Source organism: Aspergillus piperis (genome assembly GCF_003184755.1).
Source record: "Aspergillus piperis CBS 112811 unplaced genomic scaffold BO85scaffold_16, whole genome shotgun sequence".
Lineage (NCBI taxonomy): Eukaryota > Fungi > Ascomycota > Eurotiomycetes > Eurotiales > Aspergillaceae > Aspergillus > Aspergillus piperis.
In genome coordinates, this window is record NW_020291606.1 from 207,689 (window position 1) to 233,245 (window position 25,557).

Sequence of the window (25,557 nt, forward strand, 5' to 3'; positions counted from 1 at the left end):
CCACCTAATATCGACAAGCGCGACCGTAGTAACGGAGATATATGGGATGGTGATACAAGATCTTGATCACCAGGCTACAAGAGTTATATGAATAGGAGGCACAAGTATTTCCTCGCGCGTCGTTAATGTCGTACTCCAGGGATTATTACCAAAGAGCCTAAGAGACCGACCTCTAAAATCACAGCAGATACACTTCTTAAACCACAAAGATGGGATCAATTACCAAGGTTTTATTGCAAGACGGAATGTCGACCTCGGTGACATTTAATTCTTCCTACAGTTTGGAGAGCTACCCTGTGAACCCGAACCACCTTGTCAAGCTCATTGAGGATGCAACCAACCGACTTGAAAGTCGTGTTGTGCGTACACCAATGGTTTCTCTGCACTGGATGAGCAATCCGTCATGGCGTGTATATGCCAAACTAGAGTGTCATCAACATACTGGCTCCTTCAAGTTTTGGGGCGCTTTGAATGCCACAGAGCTGACGAAGGCACAGTCTGTCGTAACAGCATCCGCAGGGAACCACGCATTAGGTATCTGTTGAGCCACTAAGATGCTAGTGAGGATCTTAGATCCGCACTATCTCATGTTGCTAATGTTGCTTATCTCACCCAATAGACAATACGGCTGGGGCCATGGTGGAGCTTTGGTGACAATTGATTCCATCGATGGGATGTTGAACAACAAGGAAGGGCTGGACGCATGCATTGAGTCTGTTTTATAATTACCAAGGAGGGAAGGCTTTCCTATCATGAAAGGTGCTGGATTTGGGTACTCTGTTTCTCGAATATCGGCCAGTTCCACCATGGCAGAGGACTCGGATCCTTTCTTGCGCATCTCTATTGGGATAGAGAGTGGCAAGGTTGACGCTTTGGTTCTTGTGGTCAATAGAGCAGTGTTGCAGTATGTGAAGATATACTCAGGATGAGACATATAGCTCGTTGATGAAGGACGTCTGTTATGTTGTTACGGTAGATTTATGCCCCTCTACACTGCATTTTACAATGTTTGGGGTCATGCATTTTCATTTGGACAGGCTGAGTGGAGCTGTGGGGTAGCAGATTAGAACAGGTTGGGGCACGGCGCTACTAAATAATTAGTCCGTCCCACACTGTATAGGGCAGATCAAGACCTAGAAGAGTTGTCTATACCTCTTAGAATTCTAAGTTATTCATGATACACACTTTTGATGTTTGCATCAATTGCGTACTTGACAAAGATGCTGCTGGTACATGGATTCACTAGTTACCGCGGCAACGTGATGCAGCTCGCATGACATGCTTTCACATCGGCTTTCTACCAGCTCCCCAGCATAGCTCATACTGCACAAAGAGCCTCAATATTATCAGTCCTTGTCGGTTTTGTCCAACAAAGAAGCACCGTCACCGCAAAGGATCTAACCATGGTGACCGTCGCGCTTGAGACTCGGTTCAAGCATATGGCCATTGTCGATGAAAACGCTCACGATAGTGCGAAGCTTCAACAGAAAGCCAAAGTACGTCCTATCTAACAATCCATTAGCTGAATATGAGCCCACAATTGACGACAGAAAGCAGAGCGCAACTGCGAATACACGGCCGGTGAACAGAGTTCTACGACCCAAGAAGTCCGACGCTGTTCCTCATAATCCTAAAACCACGAATCCTACCGAGACCGCGCCAACAAACATCCAACGAACTCCCCCGAAGACGAGTCATCCCCTCGCCTCTGTTGCATCGCAAGACACAGACGATGCTGCAAATCAAGATGACCAACATGCCACTACCGATTTCAAGACCCAAGCCACCAGGCAAAGCTCCGCACCCTCTCAACCTCCCCGACAGAAAGAAAGGCAATCATCTACATCACAAGCTCGCCATCCTCTCTCCGTTCTATCCCAAGCACCGAATGCTACAGTAAAGCGCGAACAACACTCCACCAAGCTCACAAAACAACCAATACCCAGAATAATACATCTAGGTATGTTCGAGATCGGCAAAGCGCTGGGCAAAGGGAAGTTCGGGCGAGTCTATCTTGCTCGGGAACGAGACAGCGGATTTGTTTTTGCTTTAAAAGTACTTCACAAGAATGAGATCCAACAAGAGAGGGTAGAGAAACAAGTGGCCCGTGAGATCGAGATCCAGAGTAATCTGCGACATCCGAATATTCTTCGGCTTTACGGGCATTTTCACGACAGTAAGCGAATAATTCTGATATTGGAGTTCGCTGGCAAGGGGGAGCTATACAAGCACTTGCAAAAGGAGATTCGGTTTCCAGAGTGGAAGGCTGCGCAGTACATTGCGCAGATGGCGAATGCTTTGCAGTACTTGCATCGCAAGCATGTTATCCATCGGGACATCAAGCCTGAGAATATTCTGGTGGGGATGCATGGAGAGCTGAAGATGTCGGACTTTGGTTGGAGTGTTCATGCGCCAAGTGGTCGCAGGCTTACGAAATGCGGGACGCTGGATTACTTGCCTCCTGAAATGGTTGATCCGAAGAAGTGCGATAAACCGTATGATCAGAAGGTGGACTTATGGTCCCTTGGGGTTCTATTGTATGAGTTTTTGGTTGGGAGCGCGCCGTTCGAAGATACGCCAGTCATGACGCAGAGAAGAATCATGAAAGCGGATATGATAATCCCTTCTTTTGTGAGTTGTGAAGCGAAGGACCTCATCAGGAAGGTAAAGCAACCGTCCTCCCTTCCATGGTTCAGCATTATGCTAACAAAATGTAAGCTTCTTGTCACTGATGCGGATAAAAGAATCACTCTCGAACAGGTCCGACAACATCCTTGGATTATCAAGTACTGCTTCCAACATGTACAGGAGGAAAAGAAAGAAAATATACCTGGTCAAAAATCCTGAGTTAATAATACCCCTACGGGGTTTGAAGCCAAGCCCCATATACTGCTGGCAGTAATCCACTATATAATAATAGATAGCTGGACTAGACAAGTCCTTTCAATCTTCAGCCACTGGCACTTGCTCGACGCACAGTCTCTTCATGAATACTTGTAGTATATATAGTATGAAAGAACAGATCACTTGACCAAGTCGGCTCAATCGAGTCCTGGTAATAGCATCGAACCAGATCCTTGGACTTTGGGACCTAAACACCATTACATGGCTTTCTCTATCACTTAATTTCCCTCTCTCGTTCCGTCAGGGGATTAGTTCGCAACCAAGTCAATTTGGGGTAAAGTAAAGATATAAATTATTGGGATCCTGCAAGTCCTTTCATATAGTACAAAAAAGCCCGTTCCATCTTCGAAATAATTTTTCGACGTAAAAAATAAGTCTGTAGAAGAAAGGAAGAAACCCCAGGCCAGGAAAAAAAAATTCAAGTAGGAAAATCAAATGGTAAGACTGGGGTTCGAACCCAGGCTGACTTTCGTCAAGCGGAGTTTTAAATCGTAACCGAATAAGTAAAATTCGGAAACAACTCTCTTAAGCCGCTCGCCTTAACCACTCGGCCATCTTACCAGCATTGTCTACGGATATATCTTATTTGCTTTGTAGCACACTGGGTCATTGCGCTCGGATATATCCGCAGGTAGTACTTGGCCGATGGGAGTTCGCTGCCGTATTGTTTGCTGTTTAGGTTGGGAAGGTCTGTTTTCAAAATGGTGTATAAATAGTGATTGTCGGTTTGTTATACTAGTGTAGTTCAAATGGTTGAATCGGGCAGATAATATCATATTGGGAAGAGGTACAAGGTTCATGGTCTGGATTAAGGTATCAGTTATGAAATACAAAGAGGCCAGACCAAGCACCGAAACAAAAGAAAGCCGGAATTAATAGAAGAGGTCATCGCTTTCAAGATCCGTGATATCCTCGAAACGACAGGCTGCCAGCATATCTATGTTATCATTCACAAGATCCCATCGTAATATGTCGGCTGGATCGTATCGTCGGTAGCCAGCCTTGGTATTATAGAGGATCATATTGTAAGGCCAATAGTGGTTTTCATGAGAGAAATCTCCATAAGCAAGTGCAATAAGGTTGTGCAGGCCGTCAGCACTGAACGCTCACTCCGCAAACTTGTGTATATCCCTGGGTTCGTATGATGGGTCTATATTGGTGTGAGAATCTGTGCCTCTGCAGCCATTACCTCTGGGGATTGTAGTACGCTTACCAGAGTCACAATATATATCCACTGACGTCTGATCAAAACCAGGGGGTCCATCATAGCTCAGATCCATCATAACCATCCCAGTCGCTCTGATGTGTAAAAGCTTGCGTAAAGGTCTAAACTGCAAGATTCGTAACTGGTTGGCCTCAAATCCTTGCTTAGTAGTAGCCACAGGATGTTCAAGTGCACAGTATGTACTTACTAACTCACACGGTGGTGTAGAGGTACCAAAGAAAGCTAACTGTTTGTCTTGCAATAATTGCTCCAAACCCGAAGGCCAGGGGATGTCTCTGGTAATGAGACCCTGCTTACCTTGGTCCACTAAACTATGCATGGAGAATCGTGTAAGAGAGCTGCAACGACGAACTGTACTCGTTAGAGAATACCAATCTATGGGCTCGCAAAGCATGAGACAGAGAGTCTCTAGTCTCGGAGTCCTTTAAATGAAGTCGCAGATCTTCTTCGTTGTAGTTTTAGGGTCGCTGCTGGTAAGAAAAGCTCGAAGGATTTTAACTTCGTTAACACCCTAGATCTTGGTACCAGCTCTAGCCACTTGTGGGATCCTATACATTTCCGCAGTTTCAAGGTTTTCAGGTTCGCAATATTGAACACAAGCGGCATTTCGGTATCAGCATGCTCAAAGGAGATAGCTGACAAGTCAAGGTATTTGAGCGCCTGAAACATACTTCTTTCATCTTCAGCTTTCACGCTCATCACACTATAAGTCAGGAAGTTGTCTGTTTCTTTCCCGTTGCTTTGTTGGCGAAGCCCATCGGCTCAAATCTTTTTTGCACGATGCCAGCTCACAAGGTCTAGTGTAAGCGAAACTGTTCGATGACCATGAACCCTGATTTAGTCTTTGAGGCACTCGAAGTCACTATACTTGGTCAGGCCCTTCCAGAAAAGGCTCCTTAGATTTGGGAGCAGCAAATGATTCGCGGAAACTCTCACTTCCTCTGAAACGAATGCAAAATCATACTGTACAGATGTTCTGAATACCAGTGTCACTACTCATACACTTTCAGTAACTCTGACTTGAACCCACGCTTAAGCAAATATTGGTAATAGTCGTAAATTATTTAGGTCCTGGATGTATGAGATATTACAATATGTAACATAACAAGCATCTGTAATTTTGCTGTCCCCTTAGGTTTTATACTTGATTGCCACATCCCTAATCCAGGCACTGTATCACGTAATAAGGAATTCATGATCTACTTCGATAAATGAACATGTTCTGGTATCTGAGTTACATGCATTGATCATGTGCTTCTGTGAGAAGTACCAATAATCGCTAAGCAAAATCATGACCATGGTGACTATCCTCTTCCTAAGTCATGCGATGTACAATGCGTTCTGGAGGGGCATGCCTAACATTCTGACCTTCCGAGACTTGCTTCAGAAGCGCTTGGATGTGCTGAGCTGATTGTTGTAAGCGCTAAAGGCAAGGCTGAGATTAGCCTCGTTTCTTACCCCTCTTCTCCCGGCTCGTCTACCTCCTCTTTTTCTCTTCTCTCGAACCAAGCCAGCTTGATATCTTTCCCTGTCAAACCCCAGTGAAAACCTGCACATCGCAATATTTTCTTCTTGATCTTTGGTATACTACATTACTTGATACATTATGGCAAGCAACGTCTCTCTATCACGTGATGATTATACTGTCGGATGGATCTGCGCCTTGCCGCTAGAAATGGCCGCTGCAAAAGTGATGCTCGACGAGATTCATGACGACTTACCTATGCAACCTACGGATGACAACGCCTATCTTCTTGGACGGATCGGGAAACATAACGTTGTGATTGCGTGTCTACCAAGTGGTGTTTACGGAATGACATCCGCTGCTACAGTAGCGGCGCAATTATCATCTAGCTTTCCGTCAATTCGCTTTGGTCTTATGGTTGGTATTGGGGGAGGAGTGCCTAAGGAAGGCGTAGATATCCGACTTGGTGATATTGTGGTTAGTGAGCCAACAAGCATTTATGGAGGAGTGGTGCATTACGACCACGGTAAAGCATTGACTGGGGGCGAATTCGAAAGGAGAGGCATGCTCAATCATCCGCCTCGCTGTCTTTTAACAGCGCTTTCTAAACTCAAATCACATCATTTGACCGAGGAAAGTCAAGTCCCAGCTTTCCTTGCCAAAATCATGCAGAAGCTATCTTCGAAAAACGCTACGAGATTCTCTCGGCCTGTCCAAGAAGATCGTCTCTTCCAAAGTGATTATAACCATACTAATATTGCGACCAAATCCTGTGATACTTGTGATACAACTAAAGTCGTACTGAGACGCCCCAGAGAAGACAATGATCCTGTCATTCATTATGGACTGATTGCGTCCGGAAGTCATTTGTTGACAGACAGTCATTTGAGAGACAAGCTTGGCCATGGTCTGGATGTTCGCTGCGTAGAGATGGAAGCAGCAGGACTCATGAATGCCAATACAGCTCTTGTCATACGTGGAATATGCGACTATGCAGATTCACATAAGAATGATGTATGGCAGGGATACGCTGCTGTCGCTGCCGCGGCTTATGCGAAAGAATTATTGCTCATGGTGTCTGTGGAGGGGAGCATGAAGGCAACTGCTATGGCAAACAACCCATCTCCACCTATAGTGGGTAGTCTTATCTCGCGTACCTTCAAAATAACTAACTATTCCATTACAGAAATTCATTCGAGACATTGGCTACCGCTCTTTAGACCGGAGTAATGATGCTCATTTGGGTTCAATTACTAGCTCAGAGTCAGACTACGGCGATCAGCAGTGGGACAACGTGATCCAAGCTAGAGCGCGGGATAATGTGTGTTATAACTGTGGTCGATACGGTCACTTTGAAGAGGAATGTTACATTGACTGCGGGCGATGTACAATACCCCGACCTTCTGCTCAGGACTTGACTCACATTCCATAGGTGGAGATAGAGATCATACCCAGAACGATTGTCCCAACCCTGTGACGTGTTATAAATGTTAGGATCTCTATAACCAATGAATTTTGCGTGTGATTTTAGCTAATCAAGTATCGACATCTAGGCGGTGGTCATAACCATATGTCACGCGATTGTGCCCAAGCTTTGGTGGACATGCACAGTCTCTTGCGTCGCTTCTGACGGTACATGGGTGCAGATAGATACTTCATGTTTTATCGCCCCAAAGTCCGAGTTATACATGAAGCCTATGCTTTGGACCGTGGAGAGTCGTCAAGGAGAGCGTCTTACCACGGAGCAGAGAATATGTAATTTCATGTAATATTTCCAGTTACCATTGTCACATGATTGATTCGTTGTAATTGGACAAGTCTTCCCAGCTCCTTACAGTGCATCACAATAGACATCTACCTTATTATATAGGTTATTCACCTCAGACATTATCGGAACCTCCGCGTCCCGTTGTAGGGTCTTAACACTACACTCCGCAGACTATTCTCCGCAAAATAGGAGCCAACACAATATATATGATTTACCTTGCATCGCTTTCTATATTCAAAACTAACCTAGGACGGGAAGGAAATGTAATGGATCCCATGTATATGTTGCCTTTTGGCTCAGGGGAAGTACCAGAAGGGTCTACAATGTATACTTCGTGAACCACATCGAATTGTACGCCCGTCAGAATTAGGCTGAGGCCATCTTCAGAGCTGAACGAGGTATAAGCTGGAATTTGAGTCTCTTTGACACCAATGTTTTTGACAGCTCCCGAAACTGAAACGCATATAATTGTGCAAAGGTTGCATTTCCCCAAAGGAGTAACTGCTTACGCCAAATGATTCCCTTGGAAATTCATTGGCACTGTAAAATTCCATGATGTTATGATCTCCTGAGAATGCGAAGTCTACCGCCATGATGGGAGCCCCTTGATATTCGACATTGACTTGGGAACCAGCCCCATAATGCCAAGGCTACCGGTCGAGGCTCACAAGGCCCTCAGAGTCGATTTTGTAGCCGGGTTGCAGAGGTTGTCGCGAGATCTGGTAGTATATGGGCTCGTTCCAACCACCCGGCTGTGTATCAACCACACAATTGGGATCGATCTGAACGTCGCCTGAATAGAACGATGACAGTCTGACAAACCGTGGGTTGTCCGTAATGTTAGCTGAGAAGGAAGCAGTATGTTCAAGTTAAAAGAGGTTAGTAGCATGTCTTAGTGCTGATGGGATTCTCTCATGGAAAACTAGAGATCTTGGCCTGTTGAGGGGATACGAAGGGCCATACCAAGAATCAACAAAGATCTACATCCCATCCTTCACTCCTTCCTGCGCACCCTTGGCTTTCATCGTTCTTGACATTCAGTCACACCAAGCCGTCAAAGCTTATTCCCCAATCTTCACCGATATCCATAAGCCGGTCCAAGCGCATATCCGACCGATGCCCCGCATCCTATTCCCTAGTAGGTGCGTCACTGGGATGCAGAGGTCGATATTCGAGTCGGTTTTGGTTCAGCTGAGATCTAAAAGCTCTGAGATACACTATTTTATTGACAGCCTGGTGTTTACTGCATGATCGGGCTGTGAATTAGACGTGCTGTTGTTGGCGCGTTGTCCTTCCCGCCCAATTCAGCCTCGCTTAACACCCTTTAGCTTCGGCCATCATGCTTGCTTTTCCCACTATCGTGAGGTCTGCGTATCCGTAGATCACGATAATTCTTCACCTTCTTTGCCTTAAAAGAGTTCACCCGCTCAAAAGCTAAAATGCCTTCAACAAGGAAGCAGTATCACTGCTGTGTCGATCTGCGGTGTGTGATAGTCCCGCTCCCAACCCGTACTTACATAGCCATTAGCCACCGCCAGCTAGTCCGATGCCCTGCATGATAGCCCGAAGCCCAACATGAACCGGCGCGCACTCTAGTTCCGTTTATTATAACTCTCGGGCCATAGCCTCCATGGCCCCGGAAATTTGTCTCAAAGTTTATTGTGCATCTTACATCCACCACAAACGACCATGGTGTCCCCCGCTCAAAGCCTTCGGGACCAGTGGAAGGAGCCTTCCGACATTTTCACAGTCCTCCTAATTATCGGTGGAGACATTGTCCAGCAAGCCTTGGGGGCCGTATCAGGAGGATTTCTCACCCCGGTCGCATTTTCCTACGGATGGGTTGCATACGCCGTGTCAGCCCTTCTTTCTGCCACTGGTGATGGCCGGCTCATGCCTGAGACCCCTATCACTAATTTACGGGTTATTAATCTCAAGTCTGGCTACTGTCGCTGGAATCGATCATGGGTGCTAGGTCGCGTGTTTCAGGACTATGAGCATTGGATGCCGAGTGCGGTGCGTGAGCGATTGGAAGAGCATCCAAGTCAGAACAGTGACGAAGAGAAGAAGGTTCCGGGCTCGCTTCCGGGGGGTCGGCAGCCAGAGGTGGCTCTATGTGTGGCTGTCTATCACTGGTCTACTGAGGGGAACTCTCTGGCGCGTCCTGGACATGACTGGGTTTGGTGGACAGGACTGCTGGTCTCACTCATTCAAATCGCCATCAGTGCTGTCCCGTTTGGGATCTACGGGGACTGGCGAGTCTTCTTGGTGACGGTCAGCGGGACCGTCCTGGCGTATGCCGCAGGGGCTTTGCCGGGCTGGCGAAAAGAGAAATGGGCGTGTCGAAGAGGGTCAGGGAAAGACGTGGCATTGACGCTGGGGAATGGAACCACCCATGTGGTGATTGTGCATGGAGGCCATCCCGATGGACTGGATTTGGAGGATCTGGCGGGAGCTGAGGTTCGACACTCAGGAGCAGCGACCTCGAACCGTCGATCTATATCCCGAATGATCGAGTCATGTAACACGACGCGGCTTTTTATCGCCTTTCTTGCCATCCTTTGGCTCGTTCTCTTGATTACTAGCCAAGCCATCGAAAGCCATACCTGGTACCTGGTAGGCGTTGGGGGGCTGGGCATGATCCAAAATCTCATTGTCGCTGGGGCACCGCGCTTCCCTGAGATGCTGGGGATTTCGATCGAATTGAGCGAAAGCTCACAGGGTACACCTTCAGTCTTCGCCGAGTACAAGGTGATGTACACGCTCATGGAGCTGGAGTTGGGGTATAAAGGATTCGGAAGAGCACTCTTGGCGGAGTTCTTTCCTGGCAAGCTGAGGGATTGGGAGGAGAATTGGTGGGCGCTTACGAATAATGAAGAGAGGCGAGTGATATTGGATGAGAAGAAAAGAGGTTTGCAACGATGATGTGTATTGGTTTTCTCCCGTGTGTTGAATATTGGCGTTTGAAAGATAAAGTAGTTGTTCATGTGATAATAGGTTATTATATTTTGACAACATTTTCCCCAGTGATCTGAGATTTCCTGTGAGAGCATTCGAGCAAAAGGCTTGCTGAGTTGCTCCACTCTCAACACGTCACAGCTGTTTGTGCTGACCCATTTTCATGCATCGGACGGCTGATAGCACAATGGATTTCTCCAATGAAGTGTTCAGTTCCATGTCAACATCGGGTAAACGAGGCGGAGGCCCACTTTTCTGTGTCCGATGTATGCTTCCCAGCACCAAGCCATTTCCACTGTTAAGCACTTATCCAAATCACATTGTCCTGGCTGAAACAACCCAGGGAACTGGACACATTCTATCGGTCATCCCTTTTGTACAAGGCTGAAAATCAATCTTGCTCTGCATTATGGTCGTTTTCTTCTAGCCTGGAGACGAGAGGAGTATAATTTCACGTGACATTTAGGCCTCTAAGTTGAGAATTGGGCAATCACAATCACATCTTCGTAACCTTGCTGTGGATTACTTGCCATCAATATTGAAAATACCCAGGAAACAATATTTTGAACCGTCTGCACTTTGATATTACTAATTCTAGGCAAGATATTGGCCGTGATATCCATTTTCCGCAACAAGCATATTCAGTCACCATCAATGTGTGGACTCATACCCCCGTCAATACTCCGTTTCTTCAATGCTTTTCGTGGCATGACGTCGCATCCTTCTGTCTGCCAGCGTTGCTGGAATAGCCTATTTTCCAGAAACGGTTTCCAAGCTGCCTGGAAGGCTCAGTTTCAACCTCACGTGTCAGGCTTCTCCTATAAAGTGAGCCTGGGAGAAATCGCCATCTCTGCCAAACAGGGCTGCAAATGGTGCCAATTTCTCAACGAGCAGATTCCAGCTCAGGTTGGGACAAACGGTCCCCTTCATGCCGAGGCAGAGTATACAATAGCTGTGAGATTCCGCATGAGGTCGGGGCAAGAACAACGTACCCTTCTGGCCCTCTCGTTGAATGACATCTGGAGTCAAACCTTTGAGGTACACACAGTGGATGGTTTGTTCAATCTGTCAGTAATTGTACCAGAGTAGTGTAGCTAATTGTGGCAGGCGATAATGCTGCGGAGTATATCCCCACACGCGAAATGATCTGGCAGGTCAACTCCCCTGCTACATATGCTCATGCTGCTGAGCTTATCAGCGAGTGCACAACTGGGGGACATGACCAGTGTCATCATCGAGAGACCCTTTATCTGCCGACTCGAGTAGTCGATTGTTTGGATCCGGAGCATCCAAAACTTCATATCACTCAAGGGGGGGGCGCCAGGGAAATACACAGCTCTGAGTTACCGCTGGGGAGAGGCCCAGCCACATCGGATGCAAACTCACAATCTCCAGCCATTTTGTCAAGAGATCCCAGTCCATTCACTCCCTCAAACAATCAAAGATGCGATCCATTGCACTCAACAACTCGGGATACGTTTTCTATGGGTCGACAGCCTGTGCATCATCCAAGACTCTAAGGAGGATAAAAGTCGCGAGATCCCACAAATCCGCAAAACCTTCCAAAACGCATTCGTGACTATCGTCGCGGCCAGTGCATCCCAAGTCAGCCAAGGCTTCTTGCAAGACCGTGAACCCCCACCCAAAGCAGTTTCGCTACCTTTCCGCTGCGATGACAGCCGCATCGGCAGTATGTGGATCAGGGAGGGCACGATTGATCCCCGCGAGCCAATAGATACCAGAGCGTGGTGTTACGAGGAGAAGCTTCTTACCCAGCGTGCTTTGATCTTCACAACTCGAACCGTGCGGTTTCAATGTCAATCGCACTACCTTAACATCGGAAACTCCAACATTGCAGCATGGAATGCAGACACTCGCCTACCGAGCACAATTATGGAGCCAGAAGAAGGGGACTGGGCTCCGCTAACGTACGAAGAGAGTTCCGCTCTTGCGATTGAAAATACATGGGCCTCGGTACTCGCAGAATACACGGCGCGCGATATCACACAATTTCGCGATCGTCTCATCGCATTCTACGGCATCGCAGAAACTTTTCATCGCACTTGGACTCATAGCCAGTACCTCGCTGGATTATGGAAACATAATCTCCTAGAAGACCTCCTCTGGGAAGCTGATCCGCCGCTACATCCCCGACCCGAGAACTACCGCGCCCCGTCTTGGTCCTGGGGTGCAGTAAATGGCAAGGTGCTGCGTGCGAATACTATGCACTTCTGGAGAGAAGATGTGCCGCAATGTGAGATTGTCGATTGTCAAATTACCTTGGCAAATGAGAAGATGCCGTACGGTGAGGTTACAGACGGACGGTTGCAACTGAACGCCTCGATGAAGAGTATTATTTGGCACCCCTCACAGGGGAAGTTCTATGCTACCAGCCAGAAGGATTCAGACAAGTCGGAGGAATTACATCCGGGCACATTACTGGGTAAATGCTATCCAGATAGTTTGCAAGAAATTGAGTCGGAAGAAATGCAGCAGGCTTATGCTATTCCGCTGCGGTCTTCCCGGAAGACATACCATGTCATTCAAGGCTTAATAGTTGTGCCATGTCAGGAGGATCATGAAACCCAGTGCTTCCGCCGGGTGGGCAGGTTCGATGTCCCGTTGTTGAAGCTCTGGGGTGACTTTGATCCTGATGCATTGTTTGGATCTACCCGGCAGCGTGTTGTTATCATCTGATCATATTCCAGATTTTCGTCAAGCACGTAGCTCTTACACTGACAGTGGTTGGTCCAGTTAATGTGAGCAGTGTCGGAACTGTTATGAATAATGAGTTATGGAAGAAATGGTGTAGGGGCAAATGTGAAACACTGAGCAAGTAACCGCCCGGTCGGGCTCCCAATCAGGCCTGTTTAGGCGTCCCGGGCTTGACCAGTTCGGGTTCCCGACGGGGGCGACACCCATACTTAACAATCTCGGATGCGTCCAGAATAACAACCTTCACTTATACTAAACACTACTATCACAATCCACGAATAAGACCATGCAAGGCACAAATATATATGAATTATCAGATCTTGACAAAGGAGGCTTCACCAAGACTGTAAAAGCCGTCCTTTTCTATGATCTCCAGGCCGCCACTGTTGACCCAGAGAGTGTGGTTTCCTCCTTATTGGAGGGAGTAAAGCACGCAACTCGCCAACTACCATTCATGGCAGGTCATCTTGAATTCAAGGAATCCAAAAGGCTTTGTATCGTGACCTCCCCTAACAGCACGGTGGAAGTCAGCGTACGCCGATACACAGGCACCGAGTGCGAGCCTTTCCACGACTTGGCTCAGGACTCGTTTTCTCCCAGCAAGCTGGATTTGACTCACTTTCTACCGAAAGATCCAATCGCAAAGCACCCCGTCTGCTTAATCCAAATTAGTCTCATTCAAGGAGGGCTGGCCGTAGGGTTTCGAGTGGACCACGCAGCCGGAGACTGGGTATCTCTCAGCACCTTCATATCGCTCGTCTGTCAAAGCAGCAAGGCACATCGCGAAGGCCTGGACATGCCCACCTACACTCCAGACCTCAAAAGAGATCCTTACAATGCTCCTGCCCTAGACTCTACGATCTCGCAACAAGACCGACTCGCTCAACTCCCCCTGTTCCACATCATCGAGAAGAGCAAGTTCCAATTCCAGCCACCACCCCCAATTCGCGCCGGCATCTACCGCATCACAGAGCCCACCATTCAACAGCTCAAAGCTCGATGTACCCCCCACCTAGACCAGGTCGAGTACATAACATCCTACGACTGCATCTCGGCCCTCCTGTGGAGGGCACTCACCCGGGCCCGTCTACACATCCACCCCGACCAAGTCAACACTCCATCCCGCTTCGTCCACCCCATCGACGTCCGATCCCGCGACCCAGAGCACAAAACATCTCTCCAGTACTTCGGCAACGCCGTAATCGGTACCCTTGCTGGACCAGTACCAGCCACCACACTCATATCCAACGGGGACCGCGGCCTTGCCGCAGCAGCTACCAAGATCCGTCAATCCATCCAGGCCGTTGACATATCTAAGATTGAACATCTCACGGCACTGCAAACCTCCCTCGCAGACACGGAGATGCTTATCCCAAACGCGGACTTTGCAGGCATGGATCTGTTCATGAACACATGGTATGCAGGGAGCGCAGCCAAGTATGATCTGGGAGCGGCGACAAGGCCTGTGGCTTTTCGGGTGCAGGCGGGGGTACCGGGGGCTTGCGCGATAATTCTGCCGGATTTGTCTGAGAGTGATACGAGGGTGTTTGAGGTTTTTGTGCAAGCGCCGGAGAAGGAGTATGAGGCTTTGGTGAGGGATGTGGAGTTTATAAATTGTTTCGAACAGGTTGCGTGATTAATCAAGGAATAACATAGGCAGGAAATGAGTAAACGTCATGGAAAATTGTTATGCAACGTCAGGGAACTAGTATCAGTATCTGACAGTGCATACGTTTTCAGGTGTTATATTGGGCATGAAAGTGTTACAAGATAAACCTAGCACTCATCAAATATCCTTCAAAGATCTGAAGGGGATGTTCTCTCTTTTTGGAGAGAAAAGAGGAGGAGAAGCACGATCTTCAATCCCGCAAACGATGGCAATTTCCGCATCCATGTGCTGAGCGCTATTAGCTCTTCTTTTGTGAGGTCCCTTGAAACATGAACAGCGAAAAAAGCGTGGTAATCCACGGGAATAGTTCGCGGGTCTACCGTTCTATGTCCGTTGAGTGGTATATTGACTGAAGCTGCACCAACGAGCAAGGCATGCATGGGTCTCACTATAGTCGCTGATCAGGTGAGAGCCCTTTCAAAGTCCGCAGTCTTGGATTCTTCGCTCATGTTTTCCGCAATGCTGAAGGACCCATTTTTTGGTTGTTCCGTAGCCTGCATAATGGAAAGTTATCAAGTTGCGTTCGTTGTTGAGTCTCGCTTTCGCTGTATCTAAATCGGCATTTGTGTCATCCAGCTCCCATCTCACAGCGATCGAGTAGATGTTCTGATACTGCTGGCTTCGCTATTGGAATTCAGTGTTGGTAACGGACTCCATTTCCATGAGTATCGGAAAGACCATGCGGGCATGGAGAGTAGTGTAGCAGCTACACGTAGTGTTTGTATGATGATTGTGTTTATGGTAGAAGTAGCGGAGGATGAGGGGTCGATAGCTATACTAGATGGTCTAAGCATACAGAATAGGAAAGAACATGTAGTCATGTGACAGGTAGACAGCCTTGTGGCTGGAACCCTGACAGAAGGTGAATATATCAATGTCCTTGATTCACGATGTGAAGAAACCAAATTCAGGAAGGCAATCACACAACAACACTGGACGTGGGACAGTGCTAAGGAATCCAGGAAAATTCCAATGATCAATTTCGTTTCCGGACACGTCATTATGAGAATGAACCCAGTCTTACCTCCGCTAGATCCCCGAAGCGACCCTATTTGTATTCACTGATAGGAGGCTCAGATTACCGTGGCTCCGAGCTTTTTTCTTCTTGCGTTCTATGTAGATGGCTCTTACCTTCAAAGGTACTAGGTGAAAAAAGATTGACGGCTGGAAGGAGGATTCATCATAGCCTGTAAAACCCCATGTCAGTTCGTCACCACAACCGACAAGAGAATCAATCAATCACATGTCGGAGATAGACCTAATAAGAAGCTACAGAATAGAGTATTCTCCTACTGGCTGTCCCCATTCTTTCAATAGTAGCTTGACCAAGGACTCGTTTAGAAAACTGCTTTTCGTCACACTCATCAGGTGGTTCCTGTGAGCCTCGTCGTGAAACCTGCCTCTATACGACTGTCGACTTTCCAAAGGCATCATTTCTCCTGGACCATGACGCCGATCTCGAGCTTAGGAATCCACGACTAAATAAACGTGATGTTCGGGAAAATCCTGCAAGTGAAGGTTGGATTGAAATCTTCTATTTGGCCATTCTCGTGAGACTCTATACGTTGGGTAGCATACCAGATTTTATATATCTTACATCCATTGAGAGAACTTACAGCGCAGTAGTTAGAGCACCATGATGTTAAAAATCTCTAGAAAAAGGTGATAGTTATAACGTAACTCCCGGCCGCGCCGGCCACCCCTAGTACACCGCCCTAAAATCATTGTATTACTCATTGCTAATTCACTGTCTTTGATAGAAAGAGTGGTTGCATGTAGAAACGTCTTGGGCGGTATACTGGGTGGCCGGCGCGGCCGGGAGTTACGTTATGTAGTAGACTATTAGTCATGGCCTTTTAATCAATGACATTTACTAGAACCTGAAAATCTCCTCTATGCTCTAGCGTAAGCTCTCTGAGTGATTGATCGCCAAAAGCCCTTTTTTCGCGAGGTGGCAGCTCCGCCATATAGAATTGAACATGACACAAAGATAATGATATCCCGACAAAGCAGACATGCGCACATTCTAGGACTATAAATAATACTTTATCTGAAAATGGAACGAAACAGCATCTCTGGTAAACATAAATACTCCGCTACCTATGAAGCTCGTCAAGTACCACACCTCTACACTGACCCTACCCAGCCACTCTTGAAACAGCATTTTTGGTAACAAGTCATCAAATACTCAGTTCTCCATCAACCAGTCAACGAAATTTGTAACCTTCTACACCGCATCAAATGCGATTCCGTCGGCAGTTCTCACAAACTACGATCTGGCATTGGCGACACTCCAGGATGTACTTCCGGTGGCGTGCTCCACAGATCTCGCATTCAAATACTCCCCATCCTGAACCTTCAAGACGCCGGAATCTGCCTCGGTGTTCGCACTCGTGATTCTCCATCAGATTTGCCCGCATTCTTTGAACTAGGATATCGCGGATCGGGGGTGCTAAGGGCGCTGGGGCCTGACGGTCTACAACTTCTGCCGCTCTGGCGAGTAGTCTTCCCTCGTCCCAAGTAACGCATTCGCACGTCTTCCATTGAAGACCGCAGAGGTAGCAAATCTCAGCGCGGCATTTGCACCTGTTTGTGAACAGATAAGTAAGTAGAAGTGGGGAATGTGGAAGAAGTATATGCATACGTTATGTGGTAACAGCCGAACCCCAGGTCGACGAGAGCCCTGCAACGGAAGCACCGTTGCCATCCTTGGGCACTGGCTAGCGCCAGTGTAGCTTGCAGATCAGTATCCTCCACACAATCGTCGATGTGAAAAGCCTTTTTGCACATGGCACAGGTATTCAGGTTGCAGTGGGGACACTCAGCACGGCCGGCTGTGATGTTTTGAGGCAGTATGAACTTGCCGCAGCTGGTATTGCTGCAATAAGTGCGGTCAGTGGTAGAGAACTCAATTTCCGCGCTCTTGAAATCAGACATCTCAGTCTGTGACATATGCTCCTGGACAGCTTCTAGATGAATCGGCATACGGCAGCATCGTGGAGGAAAGAGAGTTGAGTCCTTTGTCGCTCTTAGAAAGAGATCTTTGAGACAATCGTCACAGTAATTATGGTTGCAGTCCAATTGCTTCATCTTATGAGCGAAGAAGCTCTCATAGCACACGCAGCACCGAGTTTCCGTGGCGGCAGACTTCTCCAATTCCAAGGCCTGTCTTTCTCTGTATGTCATCGAGGGGCCCGCGATGCACTCATCGTCACTGGACTGGGGCTCTGTGGCCGCTTGAGGCTGCTCCACAGCACAATCGGTTGTGGAAGAGTTCGAGTCATCGTTTCTTTCATTTATTCTGATTGCCAGACGTCGATCATCGCTTGCCTGAGCTTCTTCCCGTGTAATAGTAGCAATAACCTGACTGTCGGAATGCACTGCCACAGCAATGCTCGAGGCAAGCTTGTTGTCCTCTAATGACCTTTTATGTGCTCTCAACTCTTGGCCAAATACTTGTAGATAGTCTTCATTGTCATCGGCCCGACACTTCCCTTTTTGAGAGTCAAGGTACTCTTGTAACTCCTGAAGTTGCTGGGCGACAGCGTAGATTTCGTCGTCCATGTGGTTGCATGATTGGGAGTGCAATTCCATTGTCTGAGGTGACTTTGAGAGGCTCTAACAGCAAGACAACAGTCAGAAATGACAAGGCTGGCTGGTCGTGTCTGTCACACATGATGAGAGATAACTTACTGTCAACGTCTAACGACAACAAAAGCACAGAGATTATAAGAATTTATTGGAGTAGTAGGTGATAGTCTTCATTTCCAGATGGTATTTGTTAGGAGGCAAATGTGTGAGAGGAAATAGAGATGGGGAGGTTCCGCGGGAAGTACGAAAAATAAACAAAGTTTCAGCGTTCGTATGTGCTCCGGTCACTGGACGTAAAGGTACTGAAAGCCGCCCTCACTGCTCAAGAAGAAAACTGTCTGGCCCAATCAGCACTGAGATCCGGTATAGTAAAACAGAGGAATTTTATCGCCGCCAACGGTTTTGAGACCATACAGTCTCATGAGATGAGGTGTTAGTCGTTCCCGAGCCACGATCCACATTAAAGCTGATGCTTCCGTAAGTAGTTAGATGGTCCAGATGGAAAGTAGATAAACAGCGAGTAGTGGCTGCGAGCATGGCCTGCAGCTCTCAGGAGGGAGTCACTTCATTTGTGAGATGTGTGTCAAACCAATTGACAAGTGAAGCCATTCGATCATTCATAGCACCCGTCATTCACTATAGCTTTCAAACAACCTCATGGCTCAGACTACAATTCTGTGGCTTCTCAATTCTTTCCACTCACTCGTCTCATTTGCAAGCTCACCTTTAAGAAGTCATCATAAGCTGACAGTTATATCTAGTCAAGATAACTCACAGAGCCAAGACCTGGGGTAAGTAGATGATAACCATTAGACCCACTATATCAGCCGTCTCCACATTTTGTATGTCGGCTATGCTCATCGCGAAAACTGCCAGTGAAATGAGGGCGATTTCACTCAGAAAGCATTGTACAGCTGCGTTACTAAGTAGTTACTAAGTAAAAGATGGAACTGACCATCTCTCTAAAATATTTCTAGAAGATGGGGATATGGCTCTCACCATGCAATACTTAAAAGAAGTTCACGGTATTTTCTGTGCTATTAGATTCTTTTTTTACATTGTTCACGTCATAACTGTAATGATCAAGCGGCGAGCAGTTTTCCCATCCGGATTACCCCCTTGACTGTAGACCAATGCACAGCATCGCTCTATCACCATCATAACAACGTTACGCCACTAGACACATTAACCAAGGAAAAAATTGAGACGAATATATACTCATAACATCCCCAAACCTGATATCCAATATAAATTCCTACCCCCCTACCCCCTCCCCCCAGTCCCAGCCCACCATCGGAACCAACACCCACCCCCAACCCAATAAACCCCCATCGGAAGCTCTCAAGGCGGTCAACATCCGAAAGTCCCCAAATTCGAGTTCCCCCCAAAGTTCGGGGGCTCTCGGCCGTAACCCCCGAACCGAAGAACATATAACCAACAATCCAAACAATCCAAACACACCAAACATTAGTAATATGTGAAATTGCACTGTTTGCAATCAGAATATAATTGGAGAACAAACATTCCAGTTTGCCCACCGCCCAGCATTGGGAAATGCGGGGAACCAATGAATGAATGAATGAGCGGTGGAGGCAACAGCACGCCATTATGCGAATCATTTGCATTGTTTGTTGCGCTGAAGACCGTCTGTGTCCCTGCAGGGCAGTGGTTGTGGCATTCTTTCTTTGACTCCTTTTCTTCTTGATTATATCTTCGAGGTTTTTTCAAATGATTGATCTATTGATTATTGAACTGTGAGACTTGTTGTGAAGAAGAAGAAAATTAACATCATGGCGACGCATTTCCACGACCCCGCATTATCGCCCTACAGTCCCATTGAGAGCCTGATGAATCCCTTGTCGTTTGTTTGGGAGTGGTTAGCGTCTTTCAGGTCAGAGGGAGTTCAGGACGAGCAAGTGACAGCAGGTTCAAAGTCAGAGAATGCTGCTGTTCTCTGCAAGGAAGACATGATGTGACCGGATTTTATGGATCGTTGCAGGGTGTGTATAAGTCAAGGTATGTCCCCCATATTGTGGAAGAGGAAGAAGAAGAAGAAGGTCCTGGACTGGACTTGATGCTCATGGACAGAATCATGCTAACATCATACATAGTTCATATCTCAGATACCACCCACGACCGACTCCAGCAATCTTTAACTATTCTATGATACCCCGATTGATTGTGTACGAAAAAAACAGAGAATGATGTCATTAGTGAATTCGGTGCTGGTTAATATTTTATGTTGAAGAGATTGAAGTCTGTGGATGATGGACCATCATTGGTGCTGAGCTGTCCTGGTGCTTTCTTCTTATTTTAAGTGAAACTACTGGTATGGTTTATTACATGTGTTAATACTGAACAATGCCCGCATAAGGCATGTATGTATGCTGTGGAACAGATGCAGGCTTAGTGCTATATACCTACCTATCATCACAATCTCCTAGGACCATTATCAATGTGAATTCAGTGTAGTACCGCTGAACAACCAAAGGTCTCAGGATAACATGCTAAGAATGAATTAATCTATCCAACAAACACATGCTAAACAAACAATATATCTCGCTAGAACCCATAAATAACACAAAACAAACCCTCTATCATCGTACAAACCCTTCTCTCAGAAGACTACTAGTAGTAGTAGTCATACTCACAACGAAGCCTTCTCAATCCTTCTCCCCAGCGCCCCCCTCGCCTCCTCACACATCTTGCCAACATCCACATTGGCAATAATCCCATTCCGATAGTTAATCGCCTCCTCGATCTTCTTGAAATCACTTCCTACCCCATCAGCCCTCCACTCATAGCAATCGCCAATGAACCGACTACTCTGCACCAGCCACTGAGACCGCTCGCGTCGGTTCTCATCGAACGCCGCCAACACTGCCTGGAGATCCTTGTGCGTTTGCACGCGCTCGTCTTCCAGCAGTGTTGCCAGCACGGCTGTATCCTCGATACAGAAGCCCGCGCCGGCGCCGTGGTGCGGCGAGGTAGCGTGCGCGGCGTCGCCGGAGATGCCGACGCGGCCTTTGTAGAAGGTTGGGACCGGGTGGTCGCCTAGGTCGAAGATGGCCCACTATTTACTCATCAGATTTTATTGTCTAAGGTAAATGGGGGATGGGAAAATGCATACCACGCTGAGCTGAGGATCAGTCAACTTAAGCAAGTTGGTCACGTTGGCCCCGTAGCCGGCAAAGTCGCGGAGAACTTCATCACGGGTACCCTGGCGGGTGAGTCTGGGGTACTCGGCCCATTCGTCGGTGGTAGTGTGGAAGGCGACGATGTTGAGTGTTTTGCCGGCGTTCACGGGGAAGGTGAGCATGTGGCCGCCGGGGCCCATCTACACTTATCAGTACTGTTTGGTAGGTTAAGATCAAAAGACCTGGCCACTCACATGCATGCAAGAATTCGAAGCCAATTCCTCCCCGATCGCCTCAACCGCCTTATCCATCGGCACGAGACCCCGGTACGCATACTTGTGAGTATACGACGGCTTCGCAGAAGGATGGTCCGCACCGACGATAATCTGGCGCACCTGGGACTTGATTCCATCACACCCGATAACCAGATCAGCTTCATCCTCGGATCCATCGGCAAACTTCATAATCAGCTTGCCATCGCTAATGCGCTCGTGAATATCATCCAGGTGCTTGTTAAAGCGGGAAATCTCCTTGGGGACGAGCTTGATCATTTCGTCGAGGAAATGCGCGCGGTGAACGCCGTTCTGGCCGAGGCTGTTGGAGATGGTGAATTCGATTTTTTGGTGGCCGTTTTCTTCTTGACTAGTGTTCTTGCTGTTGTATCCGTCCAGATAGTCGAACCACACTTTTTGCTTGGTGGGCCAGAGGTTCCGCGTGCAGACTTTCTCGAAGGCGTTGTAGATGCCATCGTGGCAGTATTTCATGGCCTGGACGGCATTGGGGCTGAAGGAGACGCCGGCGCCTACTTCGCCGAATTCGTGCGCTTGCTCGTAGATGGTTACGGAAATGTTGCGGTGGTGGAGCGCAATGGCTAGTGTGATGCCTGCTATGCCGCCGCCGATGATGGCGACGTGGAAGTCTTTCTTTGTGGGGGACATGGTGTGGTGTGGTGTAGATGAATTGGAGAGGGTGTTGGTTTTAGGGTGAGGTGAAGTGATGAGATTTAGCAGCGGCTAGGGTTCTCCAGGTCTTTTATCTACTAAGGCTAGAGGCTACAGATAGCTTGTTTTGAACGATGTCATTGCTTGAGATGCGTGGCGCGGAGAGTCGGATGCTGATGAGGCACGTCGGTACCAGGGGGACAGTGACCTCAGAGTCCATCGGATGCTGTCTGGCTGATCCCCGTGGGGCATCGGACACGGATATACGGCACTGCTGGCGCCGTAGCCGATGGACTATTCCATGATGCTGTATGCTGTCGAGTGGTGCTGATGGGTGATGTTATAAGCGCGCAACGGCAAATAAGCTTGCAAGTGATCGGAGCTAGTTGGTAGCTTATATGGAGGATTATAGGAATGTTGTGAGGGTGTTGCACCTCATTTGCGGACTACAGTCGGTGGTTGTGTGACGTGCCATATCCGATGGTAGGTGCGCTCCGCACTTCAACGGCCACCGCTATACAAGCTTTGCGGCAAGGCTGGCACACTTTTCTTCTTCTTTGTCTGTCTCGGATAGAGGAATGAGGCGGGTCAGCCCGGTATACGTGCGATTGTGCGATGTGATTCTGTCATTGTCTTGGGTATCGTATGGTCGGATATGGAAAGTTCAAGGCAATTCGGCAGATGCGCCAGTGTTTCTAGACGTGCGATCCGCAGTCTTGCACTGCCAATGTATACTCTGCAGTTGGCCGTGATGCAGTGCGACTATGACTGATAATATCCACGATGAAGATATCGTTTGTGGGATAGCACATATCACGGTTTGCCGATAGCGTTGACCAGACATACGGGTTCCTACTCCGTGAATTACCCAGATACTCCCCGAGTTGAATCTCGATGGTGGCACTTCAATTTCCATGGATCGATATGCATCTTCAAGGCAGTGTTGAAAATTTTAATGAAAAGGGGGCATCCCACTCGAGGAAGTATGGGAGGCTGGACTGTGGCTAGCAAAGCGAACCATACCAGGCAAACATCCGTGGGGGGCATTGCTTAGTTACGGTATGGTAATATTTGTAACGGGAATGGAAACAAAAACGTGCCGAAGTGGGGGTGAGTAAGCAGAAGGGTAACAAGGTCTGATTGGACGATCCATTGCCCATCAGCTGGCCTCTAATTGGGTACCGTGCATCATCCCCTGCTGCCAAAACATCCAATCATGATGCTTTGCGCACTGCAATATGCCCATTGAGGAAAGTGACCAGCTGCCGGCAGAACTGCTGCTGCTTCGATGTGCAATTTTTGGCGCCACCAATGCAGGCGGCTCCCCCAGAGACCGCGGCTTGGGAACCTCTTCCTGTTGGAACGATGCATGGTCCCCTGCGAGGAGTACGATGTACCTATCGTCCTGCATGAACATCGGCTGTGGTATTGGCTGGGTGAATGCAAGGGATCAGAGAAACAATAGCACTGTCAATGTTATTGTCAGCTCTTCTTGTCCTACAGTAGTTAGTTATGTAGTATCCAGTGTTAGTATAAGTCCCGCTCGGCCATAAGCCATGGTCATGGTCAGCGACACACTAATTACCAAGTACGGCCGTACATCGCAGTAAGCCTTGACTCGTGCTATGGTAAAATCCAAAGGTCGAACCGCACGCTCTGACTGGCGGGCAATTGGAGGTTCATTTTTCCAAGAATAGAATTTTCTCCGCACGGAATGCGAAACTTTTTCCAGGCCAACTCTGTGTCGGTGAGGATTTTGGTAAAGCAACTGAAAGACCAATGGCAACCATGTGGATTATAGACCAGGTCAGAGAACAGGCATTATTCCTTGCATATCGAATTAGAGCCGTGGATTGTCGTGAACATTCCTCTGCAAGACTAGCGGCTGGGGGGAACAATCAACCATATCGGCTGAAGTCCGTAGGTGTCGAACCGAAGCTAAGCAGGCTACAGCAGGGCCGTCCCCTCATGTCGCCGAGCTAGAACCTCTTAGCCGCGTGTGCAGGTGCATAGACTTTCTTTGCCCCGACAAAGTACCACTACTTTGACCATTGACTTAGTATCCATAGAGGGTCAAAGACAGCACGGCCAACGGATCAGGATTTAAACAAGGACGGAGCTTTCCCCTCCCTTGTGTGCACTCCAGCTAAGCGCGGGAATTCACGGCAACCAGTTTCGCTTAAGGGCAACTTGGGCATCAACCCCTCCACACCGGTGACCTGCGATAGTGTGATTCCGAGGCACCACTCTTTTCTCGGCCGTTGGACTGGTCCCTTGAAATCACCGGGTCATGGGTGTTGTCTTTCCCAGGTCTCAGGTAGTAGAAACTATTTTACCCCTTTTTCTCTTTCCTCTCCCGGAAAGCGGAATTCCGCATAACCATCAGCATCGGGGGGGATTTTCCAGAGTCCAGACACAGTTAGCCAGCGATTTGCCCCAGCCTCCCATGGAATCAGCGGTGGCCACTTGTTTCGAGAAGATGGAAAAATTTCCTCTCGCCCATCGCCTGCTAAGGTACACCCGTTTCGAGAGCCCCACTCAGACGGGAATAAGGAACTGGAGTGGCGTCGCGCTAAACTAGATTGGACTCGCCACTAGTGGCCTAACTGCTTTGGTCTTAGGCCCTTTCCACTGGAAAGCTCCAGCTGGGAGCTCTTGTGCTTGGGTTGCATGGAAGCTCAACCTAGAGCTGGGGAGAGCTGGTGGTTGTGGTGGTGGTGGAAAATGAGCCAGAACAATGAGGGGTAGGTCGCACATGGCCGGATGCCCAGCTTGTTCACTCACCACGTGATTCTACAATAACCCATTGGAATTGCCTAAACTGACTACCTGCGAGCAATGTGACCATTGTGTTGTATCGGTCATCATCCATCAAGGCCAACCCCCATTCATCCGTAGTCAATACTAATTATGCTGATGCTGCAGCTGTCGCAAACCCCCTCAAGAATGGAGGGGTTCCACCGGCATTCCCGAAGTGCTGGTCATCGTTACCATACCGTATGTATGCATGTATGGTATGGTATTTGACCAGCTTAGCTAGGTCAACCTGCATCTGTCTGAGGGACGGAAGTCTCGGTCGACCAAGACCCCGTCAAAGTTCAGCTGTTTGCCCTTTTCAAACGCGGACATGAATCGCACGGATCATATAGGATGACTGCTGCTGGAAGTCCTTGCCGAGTAGCCA

At 48.0% G+C, this 25,557-nt stretch overlaps 8 protein-coding genes and 1 non-coding gene across 9 annotated transcripts; 5 read left to right on the plus strand and 4 right to left on the minus strand.

Annotated features, from left to right (window-relative positions):
• The first annotated feature begins 1,155 nt into the window (after positions 1-1,155).
• BO85DRAFT_522090 (aurora family serine/threonine-protein kinase) lies at positions 1,156-2,975 on the plus strand. The gene is made up of 3 exons (XM_025665235.1): positions 1,156-1,496; positions 1,558-2,664; positions 2,719-2,975. The coding sequence occupies exons 1-3, from the start codon at positions 1,404-1,406 to the stop codon at positions 2,845-2,847; spliced, it is 1,329 nt and encodes a 442-aa protein (XP_025513121.1). The 5' UTR covers positions 1,156-1,403; the 3' UTR covers positions 2,848-2,975.
• Positions 2,976-3,340: 365 nt separating this feature from the next.
• On the minus strand, positions 3,341-3,465 carry BO85DRAFT_t204. The gene has a single exon. It is a non-coding gene; the product is annotated as a tRNA-Leu (tRNA).
• Positions 3,466-5,401: 1,936 nt separating this feature from the next.
• BO85DRAFT_81336 (Pfs domain protein) lies at positions 5,402-7,135 on the plus strand. Its single transcript, XM_025665694.1, has 2 exons — positions 5,402-5,429; positions 5,551-7,135. Exon 2 carries the CDS (start codon positions 5,736-5,738, stop codon positions 6,822-6,824), a length of 1,089 nt encoding a protein of 362 aa, XP_025513122.1. The 5' UTR covers positions 5,402-5,429; positions 5,551-5,735; the 3' UTR covers positions 6,825-7,135.
• A 1,616-nt stretch (positions 7,136-8,751) lies between these two features.
• BO85DRAFT_451546 (uncharacterized protein) lies at positions 8,752-10,392 on the plus strand. Its single transcript, XM_025660613.1, has one exon. The coding sequence runs from the start codon at positions 9,052-9,054 to the stop codon at positions 10,285-10,287; it is 1,236 nt and encodes a 411-aa protein (XP_025513123.1). The 5' UTR covers positions 8,752-9,051; the 3' UTR covers positions 10,288-10,392.
• Positions 10,393-10,477: 85 nt separating this feature from the next.
• BO85DRAFT_470554 (HET domain-containing protein) lies at positions 10,478-13,017 on the plus strand (the record flags this gene model as incomplete). Its single annotated transcript, XM_025662402.1, has 3 exons — positions 10,478-11,374; positions 11,428-11,582; positions 11,632-13,017. The coding sequence occupies exons 1-3, from the start codon at positions 10,975-10,977 to the stop codon at positions 13,015-13,017; spliced, it is 1,941 nt and encodes a 646-aa protein (XP_025513124.1). The 5' UTR covers positions 10,478-10,974.
• A 472-nt stretch (positions 13,018-13,489) lies between these two features.
• On the plus strand, positions 13,490-14,671 carry BO85DRAFT_461375 (transferase family protein; the record flags this gene model as incomplete). The annotated part of the gene is made up of 1 exon (XM_025661781.1): positions 13,490-14,671. The coding sequence occupies one exon, from the start codon at positions 13,490-13,492 to the stop codon at positions 14,669-14,671; it is 1,182 nt and encodes a 393-aa protein (XP_025513125.1).
• Positions 14,672-14,752: 81 nt separating this feature from the next.
• BO85DRAFT_81366 (uncharacterized protein) lies at positions 14,753-15,206 on the minus strand. Its single transcript, XM_025665695.1, has one exon. It carries the CDS (start codon positions 15,082-15,084, stop codon positions 14,833-14,835), a length of 252 nt encoding a protein of 83 aa, XP_025513126.1. The 5' UTR covers positions 15,085-15,206; the 3' UTR covers positions 14,753-14,832.
• A 1,527-nt stretch (positions 15,207-16,733) lies between these two features.
• Positions 16,734-18,761, minus strand: BO85DRAFT_470556 (E3 ubiquitin-protein ligase). The gene is made up of 3 exons (XM_025662403.1): positions 18,398-18,761; positions 17,349-18,322; positions 16,734-17,290 (listed from the first exon to the last, which is right to left on the minus strand). The coding sequence occupies exons 2-3, from the start codon at positions 18,296-18,298 to the stop codon at positions 16,942-16,944; spliced, it is 1,299 nt and encodes a 432-aa protein (XP_025513127.1). The 5' UTR covers positions 18,299-18,322; positions 18,398-18,761; the 3' UTR covers positions 16,734-16,941.
• Positions 18,762-20,942: 2,181 nt separating this feature from the next.
• BO85DRAFT_440565 (salicylate hydroxylase) lies at positions 20,943-22,370 on the minus strand (the record flags this gene model as incomplete). The annotated part of the gene is made up of 3 exons (XM_025658773.1): positions 20,943-21,368; positions 21,426-21,632; positions 21,687-22,370. The coding sequence occupies 3 exons, from the start codon at positions 22,368-22,370 to the stop codon at positions 20,943-20,945; spliced, it is 1,317 nt and encodes a 438-aa protein (XP_025513128.1).
• Between the last annotated feature and the right edge of the window lie 3,187 nt (positions 22,371-25,557).